We start from the raw sequence: 12,036 nt of genomic DNA, 5'->3' as shown, positions 1-12,036 counted from the left end.
CCGAAATTTCAGCTTCAGTGTCAGGATGCTGCCTGGCTGCTGGCTCCACAGGGGCGGACAGAGCTGCTCCCTGCGTGTCAGGGGAATTCAACAGGTTGTGTGTGTGTGTGGAGGCGGCTCTGCTGCTTTCTGAGGGCGATGCGCGCTCCCGCCCGGCCACCCCGGATCGGACCCGGGTGCGAGCGCGGCCCCCCCCGACCCCGGGAGCGCGCAGAGGCTGCGGCCGCTGCCCCCCGGCCCCTGCCGCATGCGCAGAGCCGCCCCCATCCGGGTCACCGGCCCCCCCCCCACAGCTCCCCTGAGGAGCCGCGGGGATGCGCACGCCTGCGCGCTCCCGCCCCGCGCCGCTGCCCTCCCGCGGCCGCAGGCTCCGCTCGGCGCCGCCGGGGAGCGCGCGCGGCGCCCCCCCCCTCTCCGCCCCGTGCCGCCCCTCCCCGCCCTGCCCCGGTGCCGCTGAGGGGATCCGTGACGGTGAGCGGCGGGCCCCCAATTTCCCTCCGTGAGTGTCGGGAGCCCCCGCCCGGGGCGGTGAGCGGGCAGCGCCTGCTGCCTCCGGGGGTGTCCGGGGCGGCCGGAGCCAGGCGCTGCTCCGCGGGGAGCAACGGCGGGGTCAGAGCCCGGGGGGCTCCGGGGCCGCGGTGCGGGGCTGGGACGGGGCCGGTGGGGGCCGGTGTCTCGCTGTGCCGGTGTCTCGCTGTGCCGCCCTTCGGGCTCGTCGGTCGCAGCAGAGGTTTGTCGGGCTGCCGGGCACGCTCGTGTGGTCAATGAGATGATTCCCCCCGGCCTGCCGGAGCACGGCCTCTCGGGCTGCTGTTTCCGATGGCGCTTCCTTAGTGCCCGTCAGCCAGCCCTGTCCCTGTCTCAGGGAAGCTGCTCGGTGTTCCTGCCGTGCTCGGTAACCGCCGTGCTTCGATGCTGATGTGAGTGAAGTCAGGAAAAATCGGTAATCTGAGGAAAAAACAGCGTTAGCCGTGTAGGATTCTGATAAAACAGTTAGTGCTGTGGTGTGTTCTCATTTATATGTATATATATATATATATATATATAATTGAAGTAGCTCTTTTTATAGATCTGTGGTCTCTAGAAACTTTCCAGGTTTTGCTTTTATACTTGCAAGAAGTGCTGTGCTGTACATCCAGCAGCACTGTCGAACTTGTTGCTGAAATGGTTCGTTACCTTTGATGGAGATCCCTCCTGTTGAATCCCTTTCCCTCCAGGCTGCTTCTAGGAGTTAAGGGAATAACTGCGTTCTCATGGCTTAACAGTGTGCGAGTTTCTACTCTGGTTTTCTAAAGGAACGTGGTGATTTCTCTGGTAATTCGATTTTTGCTATAGAAAAGCAACGCTCTGCTTCACGGTGGTGGGGATGGTTAAGCTGCCCCAGCTGCCCAGTGTTGTTCAGGCAGGTTATTGGAGGCTGACTGGTGTTGGAGGCTTGCTGTCATTTCACAGAGCAGAAAACATCTCGCAGTAATGCGTTTTGTTGCTGTAATTAAATGGTGCAGCATGACGAATTGATTCATGATGAAACCTGAAGGCAGCGAGGACGTTGGCAGTGTGTAAAAGCTGAACGCAGCGTGCCCAGCAGGTGTGTGTCGTCTCGAGGGGCTGCAACTTCTGTGCAAAGCTGCAGAGCACCTCTTACGGACTGCAACGCACGCCTGCGTGGTATTTGGGTCATAATACCACAAATTGCTTGTGAGGAAAGCACTGCTTTTGCTCGTTACAAGGGTATTTGTGCTGTGGAAGGTTTGCTGGAGTCATCTTCCCTGCTGAGCAGACAGCAGGCCTGCAGGGCCATCGCTCCGCTGTGTCTGAGCAACCACGCCGCGGTCACTTGTGGTAATCTGCGTGTTCGGAAGGTGGGAACACACGGGTGGGGAGCGGCAGGCGCTGATTGCCTGTGTAACGGGGCTGTGGGTGAGACGTGTCAGCACACAGAACATTGAAGGTGTCTGCGGGTCTGCAGGTTAACTTCCATCACACCAGCGGGGCTGTTTTACTCAAGTCTGGCCGATTCACCTCTGGTAAAAATCTGGTGGCCATCGCTTTATCTCCCGTCTGCTTCATTACCTAGTTGAATTGTTTAATGGTATGTAAAACTGAAAGAAGTTAGATCTTGGGGCTTTTTTGTTGCTTTTCTTTATTTTTTTTCTTTCTTTTCTAATGGTCTGTGTGGCTCTGTGATCTCCTGGCATTTGTTTGCAAGCATTTCAGTTTGTAATTGATCCTTCTCAAATTCCAAATTGATTTGGCAAAGACTTTTCCTTAGGTGTACTGTTTACATCGCTTTCATTCTTGCCTTTTACTGCTCCTTACCGGATGTGTTGTCACCGTTTCATTTACAAAATTGTCTTATTCTGTGATGCCAAGCACACATGGAAAAAACATGGATGTCTTTTTTTCAAAATACCAAATAATTTTCAGAGTTTTAGACCCTCCTCATGCGTGAGATTTGAACTCAGTCTGAATTCTCTGAGTTATTTTAACCAAATTTGGTAAAAGAAGTAAAAACTTCTGGGATTATTTTTTCCCACAATGCATTCCTTATGGCTTTAGCTTAGTGTTTTAGTCCCTTATATTGTTCTTCTTAAAAATATACATCCTATTTTGTTTTCAAGTAGATATTTGCACACTTGCCTCGCTGCTGGGAAAAGGATTGCATCTATTCAAGGAGTCTGTACAAAGTCTCATTGCATTCCTAGCTGATACTCTGTACAGAGTCGGGTGTTTATGTGTATAAATACAATCCCAGCTCTGCCTTCATTTTGTCCATCTCTTTGCGCATTCTTTTCTGAGGTGCCATTCTCTTGTGCTTGCATGCTGACCAAGGGAGCATCTCCGTGGGCCCTGACTGCTGTGTTTGGTGCTGGCAACCTGCAGCTGGAAGCTCCTTAAAGGATGTGAAAGCTGGTAATGACTTCAGAGGAGGGCAGTGGATTCAGCTGATAATCAGTGGATTAAATTCTCGCTCATTTCAACTGCGATTTCTGGCTCTCCAGCGCTGTCAGCAGGGCGCGGGGGGAGCGCTGCAGGGCTCTCGGTTAATCCTGTTTCTGTGGTGCCTTCGCCTCGCTCCGCGTGCTGTGTTGGTGTCACCTCACAGCCTGCGGGGCCCAGCTCAGGCTCACAGCTCTTCAGTGTGGCCAACTGGGCCGTGTTTTGCATTGGTCCCTATTTTACCTTATTTCCCGTCTTACCCATCGTTAGTTTGGGTCTTTGAGTTTCGATGGGGAGTTACTGAGCTCTCCCTTCCCGGTGCCCCTTCTCCCTCTCCCTGGCTGCCAGGCTCCCTGCTCTGCGCTGGGTGCCACGCGGGGCCGGGCCTGTGCCTCCAGGCCAGATGGTGGCTTGTTTTCACCGGGCTGGCGTGTTTTCTTTCCCTTTTCTCTTTCCTTTTTGAATGAATCAGCAAGCACAAAGCCGAGTGTTTCAGCAGCTCCGTGTTGCCTTGCACTTGCATCCGTTGTGCGGTGCTGCAGGGCGCCTGCGGTGCGCCCCGGGAGCTTGCTGTGCCCCGGTCACAGCTCGGCGGAGGCGAGATGCTGAACCATGCTGCCAGGTGCACACACTGCCTCAGACAGCTCGGTGTCCCCAAGGTCACGTTGGTTTGACCAAATGAAGTTAGCATCACACCTGGGGAGTCTGTGTGTTTACAGATTTGGCCATGCACCCTGCTGGTGCTGTGACTAAGCAGTTTGTAAATACCTGAAACGGGTACCAAATCATTTTTTTCCCCATTTTCATGTGTTATTTTTCCTTAAATACGGAGTGTTGAGAGTGTTTGGCTGTTGCTAATTAAAATACCGATCTTAAACCTTTTCCCCTGTGTGAGCATGGATTGTTTATGGTGTTTTTTTGTGCATATTGGTCTCAGTTGATGGTGTTTGTCATGGTCCTGCTTCGAAGGATTAAACTGGTTAGGCAAACACTTGAATGAGGTTGTTGCCAGTGAAACATAACACGTTTGTTCACCGTTTGTTTCAGGGCTGTATCACAAACTAACACCCCTCCCACCGAACCTAAATGCAGTACAGACTTGTGTGTTCTCTGTCATTTACACTGGAATATCTGCTAGTGCAGTAACCCGGTGACTTTTGCAGTGGGAGGTGGCAAGGTATTTGCTGTTGAAGTGTTACATGCTTTTGTTTTGTGACAGTACAAACTATTTTTTATTTATTTTTTTTAACCTAAAATCTTTTGTTTAGCCTCTTGCTTGTTTTTTCTGTTCTCCCCTGACATACATGCAGTATTCACAGCCGTAAGTCTCCTGCATGTGGGGAAGGTGTTCCCAGTGCTTGGGACAAGGCAGCGTCCTCACACTGGGTGATGCCTGGCTTTGTTCCTGTGTCTGCTGCTGGCACAGAGAAGCTTGGACAGATGATTCAGCTCTTCTGTACATCTGTTCCCTCTGATGAAATACTGATGTTCCTTCAAGTGTCAGAAGACTACTCTGATTATTTGGAAAGAGCTTTAAGAAATTGCTATTGACTGAAAAATGTCACAGAGAAAAGCTTGTAGAACAGTACAGCAGTTCTTGTTTTATGTCAGAGTAAAAGGAGGAGAAATGTCATGACTTGACTGAGCGACTTCATGCTCCTTTTCATGGGTTTACAGAAAGGGGATACAGTCTTCTCTTGTGCGGATGAGAGAGCAAGTTTCACGTTGATTTCTGTTCTCTTCTGTAAAATTATTTCCATTAGGGATCAGACAACGCAAGATGTGGCACCTTGACGCTGTTTTTGTTTTGTTTACATGGCAGGCCCTTACTGGAAACTGTGGAACGTAAAAGAGTTGCCTTGGGTGGACGATGCTCAGAGATACTATGAAGTCTTGGAGTGACAGCCAGTCAGACCTCTACAGCAGTGACCAAGAAGAGGAAGAACAGATGATTTTTGGAGAAAATGAAGATGATTTGGAAGAAATGATGGATTTAAGTGACTTGCCTACCTCCCTGTTTGCTTGCAGTGTTCACGAAGCGGTGTTTGAGGTACAGGAAGAAAAGGTAAGGTAGAGAGGGGCATATCTAGGGTACAGTACTGTAAGTATAGCTACGGCTAGAGAATGCTTTTGTCTGGATCTCCAGTGTATTGTTGCACATCATGTGGGAGGGGTGGAAGAACAAACCACACGAATTATTTACCAGTAAGCTCAGATCAGAATGAGAGCAGTTGCCAAGTAGCAGGTAACGCTGTAGTTTTACGGTAGCTAAGTTGCTAATAGATATGTGCTTCTTCCACAAGAAAACAAGCTCTTCTGTTTTTTCTATGTATCCGTGGTACCAAGTCTAAGGGAGGAATTTAAATACAATTTGAAGGTAAACTTAAATTATTAATTATTTTAAGGCAAAGATGCTGTTAAAAAAAAAAAAAAGCATTACACATTTTCAGGATGCATGGTCTGATTTGAGTTAAAAAACACCTTAGAAATGGCTTAAGACCTTATAACAAACTAAATCATCTCGGGCCTGCTAACATCTGTGTTCAGTCAAATCTGTACTTGCCCTTTGCTTCCAAGAGCATCAGGAGTAATTATCAAGAGTACGTGAGCTGTTGAGGAAAAAACGGAGGGGCCAATATGAAATCTTTGGTTTGCAGCTTTTGCAGTTTACAGAAATCCTTGTGAAGTGTTTCACACTTGTGCAACAGTGGTGTCCCATCACTTGTTGTGCATCTGGTATAGAAGTGTTGCCCGGCTAAATTATTTTACACGTCTACCAGTGATCTGTCATTTCCATATGCGCATCTGCTCTTTCTGTGGAGGTTTTCTCATAGTACATGTATGGCAGGGCACGTGAGGTGCGTCTAGGCAGATGTGCTAGCTCTTCTTCTCTAACAATACCAGGATAATTAGATGTCACATGGAACTACTTGTGAATTTAACCACTTCTGGTTAAATTTTTCTTATCAAATGGAGTTTGTGAAGTGTACTGATTGTACTGTCAGCAAGCTCATCTAAGGTGATTTATTGTCATAGCCAAGATGTTGATTCAGGATAAGTCAGAATTGTGTGCGTTACGTCTATAAATGAGAAACTTACTACGCAGGCTTCTGCCTAGTGCTCAAAAGAACAGAAGGGCTTTGCTATATAATATGGCTTTTATCTGTGTTATGAAATTGTGCTTAGTCAGCCCCTGGACACACATTTCAATGGCTTGATGTACTTCTGCATTACATCTGTTTTTATTAAAGGCTGAATGCACAGCAGTTACCGAATCAAATGCAATTTGTGCTGTCTGCACACATACAGAAAGCTATTTGAAAAATTGTGGTGTTCCTTGGTTTTGTTCTGTTCTGTGTTTCTGTTTGTTTGTTTTGGTGGCACTTAGGGTTTTCCTGTCAACATTCTTCTAGTTTGTTTGGTAACAGTAGCATAGCTAGCAGCACTTGCAGGAAGACTGCATCAAAATGAATTTTTCTCTTCCCTGATTTCTGTAGTAGTCACAATTGTAACGAATAGATTGCCTGGTTCTGTATGTAGACACCAATATTTTGTCCTTAGCATTTTTATTTGTGAATTTTTGCATAAGCAAATAACAATTAATGTTCTGATTAGAAGAAATGGTTAAAAAGATGCTATTAATTTGAAATCTGGATATTTAATTCTTATGAAGCATTTTGCTCAGGTTCTATTTCTCATTCTTTCATCCCTTTTTTGACATTTTTCAGCCTCTGGAGTTGTTTTTTTTTGTATTCTGTTGATTAATTAAAGCAACACTTAAACAGTTCACTGCTGAATTAGCTGCATGTTTAATTCAATGTTCTCTTTTGCTTAAATGTTTTAAGTTAAATGCCCAGTAAGTTTACAGGAAAAGCTGGAAGATGTCTAAGTTATCTTGTATTTTCTAATAATTTTGTCTTTTACATATCTAAAAACATCTTTTCAAGTGTACTTCTAATAGCTAAAGGTTACGAATTAAAAGAGTAAAAGTACATATTGTCCCTTTCTCAAATACTAAAAATAACTGCATTTAAAACTAGGGCAAAGATATGCAAATTATCTTTCACAGAGAACTATCGAATTAAAATTGATTCAGTTTTGTAACAATGCAGTTATTAATTATTGAAAAAAATGAAGATAAGATTCCGTATTCAGTGGAACATGTTTGTGGTGTGTTTTTTTTTTTTTTTTTTCCAAAAAAAGTGTTCAGTAATAATAGATCTTTGTCTCTTCAAAAGTAGTCTTACTCATTCATCCTGTGAATGTTGACAGTTTTTAAGCACTCTCTGCTTTAGCTTATTCAGTTTAAAAATGAACTGACCTGCATAGTAGTTTTGGAGGTGCTTGGGTGCAAGGTGCAGCTACTTTTGTTGACTGCACTTTTGGGAAAGTGTCACTAGATGGCAGTTCATCTTTTGAGTTATATGGGCTCGTTCACATCAATGTACTTTTGGAATTCAGATTTTAAGCAGTGAGATCAAGCAGTCAAAGAGCAAAGTATGCAATGCACAGGTTTAGGAGATGATTAAGGGAAACGCATGGGATTTGAGAGACAAAAATGAAAGGAAAATGTGTTTTCATTGAGTGAAAATGTTCATTTTATGTTTAAAGAATCTTTGTACTTCATCTCTAGGAAAGATTTGAAGCTCTTTTCACAGTCTATGATAATCAAGTCACATTCCAGTCGTTTAAAAGTTTTAGAAGAGTAAGGATAAACTTCAGCAATCCAGAGGCAGCAGCAAGAGCACGGATAGAACTTCATGAAACTGACTTCAATGGAAAAAAGCTGAAGCTATATTTTGCACAGGTATTACGGAACACTAATTTGTTCTGCATGTGTCCCTGTTTCTTTCTTTCTTGTGTCACATTTGCCCCTGAGTTTCATTTCTGAGAAGTTTTGAAGCTACCTTTGACCTCTTGTTCTATACTATCATGTATTATTTCTACTCATTGAGAAATTCATGCTTTAGGAGATGGTTTTACTTTTCAGCTTGAACTTAATAGACTAAATAAGAAGAACTAATATTTGTGATTTCATTCTGTGTCTCCTGGCCTTTGTCTTCAGGTGCAGGTGTCCAGTGAAGTAGGAGACAAGTCCTACCTTCTTCCTCCACAACCTGTTAAACAGTTTCTGATATCACCACCTGCATCTCCACCAGTTGGATGGAAACAGAGTGAAGATGCAACTCCACTGATAAACTACGACCTGCTTTGTGCTGTCTCCAAGCTGGGACCAGGTAAGGATACTTACCTGCTTTTGCTGTGTTATTTAACTTCAAAAATACTTACTCAGAGAATTTATGTACTTGTCTTTTCTGTGAGAAGAAACTGAGTCTGTCTGACTTGATATTACTTGAATAAAATGATCCATCACAATTTACTTCATTCATTAACTCATTGAAAGTATAACACAGAACTAGACTGTGTGGCACTGGTTCCATGACATCCATTTACTGAATTTTGCTATAGCCTTAGTATTAACTAACATACAAGAGAGCAATGGAAAGTTCAGTGTCTTGCAGACAAACAGCCGCAGTTGTTAATGAAGCAGTATGCACTTTTTTGTTGTATTGTCAAACTTTTTCACGGGTCTTACTCAGAAAAACACTGTTTTCCCTGAAAAGGAGGTTTATCGTTCTCACATCAGAAGTGCTTTGGTGTGTAATCTCTTGAATTGGGTCCAGTATTTTTTACAATGCCCTCTTACATCTCCCTCCTTCCCTTTGAAGATCAATTAAAAGACTGTATTTCAGAGAATAGTGTAACAGATACAGGAGCTATTTTCAAAACATGAAACAGGTCTGGTGAATTATGAAATTTGAGCAAATTAAAGTTGAGATGGGAGTAAATTAATATTTGGTTGTATACTGCAGCTCTTAAGGATTTTCTGAGATAAAGTGGCTTAGTATTGCTAGGGATGTTCTTAGTATGATCTTTGTTTGCCGCTTTTCAGGGGAGAAGTATGAACTTCATGCAGGAACAGAATCAACTCCTAGTGTAGTTGTCCACGTCTGTGAAAGTGAGACAGAAGAGGAAGATGAAATTAAAAATCCCAAACAGAAGATAATGCAGACAAGGCGTCCAGAACCACCTGCAACAATACTGAATGAATCTAAAGCGTTTGATTGTACACTGGAGGTAGGGGGTACTATGCACTGTTAAACTGTGATGCTCAGGATAGTATCAAAATCAGACACTTACTGAGTACATGTGTTGATGTCTGTAGTGCTGCTATATATTACATATAGCAGCAATGGATTTTACTTGTAGTTGTCTCTCATGTTCAAGATTTTGGATGCCAATGCTCTAAAAAGCACTTTAATTATAAGGACTAGTGCCCCAAGTGTAGCAAATCCACCTGACTTGCAATAGTGAAAAATAGGAAGTTTAGATTTTTTTTAAGATGTTACCTTCTCTTTATACTGTGAAGTGTGATGTACCAAGTGCTGAAATAATATCTTACTGTCACTATTGGATTCAAGAAAGTTCTTTGTATAGCAATTAAAACCCGATTTGTGCCAGTACAACGACTTCTAATTCATGTAAAAGTTAAATGGAAGCAAAGAATACTCTTTATGCTAAAATTCCTTCCCAGCCAGTAATCTTCTGAAGTGTGAAAGTTAATGCTTACTTTTCTCAGATATGTTTAATTTGACATGAGGCACAAATACACGTATGGAACTAAGTTCTGTGTAGTTTGCAGAACTACTTGAAGAGTACAGGAAGGAGGAAGAACCACAGACCACTAAAAGACAGACTGGGAGTCTGTCCCCAACACTACTGCTGCTATCTGATGGTACAATGGTTTGCACTGACATCTAATTAAGAGTGAATTACAATATGCAGAGTGAAATAGGGATTCAGCTATTGAATGTGTTGTCTCTGATCCTCTCGAAAAGTATGGTAATGTTTGTTCCTCTCCAGTTCTAGAGATGGCCTCCATTTATAAATAAATTCTATGACTGTTATGTTATGACTAAATGATGTTAGGAGATAAAACACCTAGGGTTAACTTTTAACCTGTGGTCCTAAACTTCTCTAGTCTTTCTTTTTGTTACTTTTTTTTAAGAAGACAGTCAGTTGCCTGGCTTAGCCAGCTTTTATGCAGTTTGAGCCCTTGTTTGCTGTTTTTCATTAGGAGTTTTTCTGTGTAGCATCCTGTATGTCTGATAGAGCATCCACTAATTTTGAGACCAGGATGCATCTTTTAAAATACAGAACTTTAATTTTGTAAACTCATGTTAAGTGTTTTAGTAGGAGGAAAATATGCCTCAGTGTAATGACACATGCTCCTATGCTTTTACGCTATTTTATAATCAACCTTTTTTAGTCTACCCAGATTCTTTTTCTATAAAAAGATTACAATTTTCTGAACAAGCCAGGCTGCTTATATTCATATATATATATATATATATAAAAAAATCATTCAGAAATTGGCCTTTTTCAATTCATTTTATTGTATTTTAATTCTATATGAAGTGTTTATTGAACTTTCAAAAGTATTTTCACTTGATTGACGGTGGAGAGAAAAAGCAATGGTCACGAATTTGCATAGGCGCAGTAGTTTTCAACCCCATATTGTGCCAGCTTGTGATCCCTTCCTGCCACCAGCTTCGAGTTGCAAAATGGGATCCTGCAGGCAGGTCCTTGTTCCAGAGGTAGGAATAGTATGTATTAAACTGGCAGGAAAATGTTTTTGTTCATCTTGCCTCCAAAGGCATGATATTTATGTATCTCTTCAGGTATTAAAATCACTTAAAGTCTGACTTTTGTCTCACTGTTCTACAGTACAAAAAAAAGGAGAAAAAAAAAAATCTTGTATTGTCCATGAGGCCTGTGTATTTTAAAATTTCCAGAAGTCCATTTTGGATTCTGTGGTGTTTATATTTTGTTAATTGTTTAATTTCTACCCCATTGTAAAAGTTTGTGTAAGTAGGGATAAGTGGAAAACCTTCAGAAACAGTTTTATAACGCAAATCAAGTAAGTGATGTTGTCAATGTATCTTGTGTAAAATGTGTAAGAACCTGCATTCCAACATCTTTCATTGTGTAAAGAGGCTTAAAATAAAAACAATGCAGTGCCATTCGTATGGTTTTCTTTAACTGTATTCCATATCAATCCGAGTTTGTTTTCTAACAGCATTGTACTCTTGTGCCACTGAATGAACAGTCAAAAAATTTTTCTTACTAAACAAAACCCAGAAACTATCACTAAGCAAAAATACTTCTGAGGAAGTTGGGAGACTTCCACAGATTTTTTATGGTGTTTTTGGGTGCCTGTGGAAGCAGAGTTCCATGTGGATGTTTAGCTGGCATTATGTTTGAATGGGCGTTTGACACATACTTAAACAGCAAGTATGATGTAGGTGAGAATGTCTGGTCTGGGTTGCAGTATTAAGACGTATAAAGTTTGTGTTGTAATAAAGATAGATAATTATTTTCAAAAATCTCTCACATTTTAATACTTTGGCAAGTTGAGCCTTGTAGAAGGGAATGCTTGATTTCCTTGGTGAAGCAAACGTATTCCCATTGCAATATTGGTTGAAACCCAGATCTCAGCAGTACTGGGGTGAGGTAGTGGGGAAGATACTAATGGGAATCTGTGTTTTTCCTGTGTTACCTAAAATAGAAAAATAACAAATTCTGAGTCTTTTCTGATTCTGTAGGCAATGGCCATGTTCCTGTTCAAATAACATGGCACAGCAAGCTGGGTTTGGGGAGGACAACCAGGTTTATATGTGGCCTTCTGCTGGGGCAGGTCACTTCATCTCTGCATTTCAGCTCCAACCCTTGCAGGTGTGGTTGGTATTTGCTTTTCTGACTTGGGAGACAAGAGGAGCAAAAAGCATGTGAACTTCAAAAGTTCAGTCCTTTTCCAAAACTCACCTCAAACTGGATCTTAGCTTTATCGAGGCAGCCAACAGCTTCCTGAGCAGCAGGATTAGGTAAGAGCCCATTCTCCTGGGTAAATCCAGCTTCTAAAGGCTTGGCAGCAAGGTAAGGGTGTGCCATGCTTATGTATTTGTATAAGCTCCTAAATGCTTTGAAAGGTTTGTTGCAAAGATAGGCAAGAAAGTGTTTGCACTGAATCTTACC

The 12,036-nt window shown here is 42.7% G+C and overlaps 1 protein-coding gene across 4 annotated transcripts; it reads left to right on the top strand.

Annotated features, from left to right (window-relative positions):
• Positions 1–368: 368 nt before the first annotated feature.
• Positions 369–11,369, top strand: RCAN3 (RCAN family member 3). 4 transcript variants are annotated; one of them, XM_082777375.1, is made up of 5 exons: positions 369–471; positions 4,763–5,005; positions 7,574–7,747; positions 8,006–8,177; positions 8,894–11,369. In XM_082777375.1, exons 2-5 carry the CDS (start codon positions 4,811–4,813, stop codon positions 9,100–9,102), a joined length of 750 nt encoding a protein of 249 aa, XP_082633501.1. In that variant the 5' UTR covers positions 369–471; positions 4,763–4,810; the 3' UTR covers positions 9,103–11,369. The 4 variants fall into 4 exon arrangements, with proteins under 4 accessions (XP_082633501.1, XP_082633502.1, XP_082633504.1 ...); XM_082777376.1 differs by having other exon boundaries at positions 387–499; XM_082777378.1 differs by lacking the exon at positions 369–471 and adding an exon at positions 838–920.
• Positions 11,370–12,036: the final 667 nt, after the last annotated feature.

The sequence above is a fragment of the Aythya marila genome (assembly GCF_965140915.1).
Source record: "Aythya marila genome assembly, chromosome: 22".
In the NCBI taxonomy this organism is placed as follows: Eukaryota; Metazoa; Chordata; class Aves; order Anseriformes; family Anatidae; genus Aythya; species Aythya marila.
The sequence above is the reverse complement of the archived record's forward strand: the minus strand, read 5'-3'. Positions and strand labels throughout refer to the sequence as shown.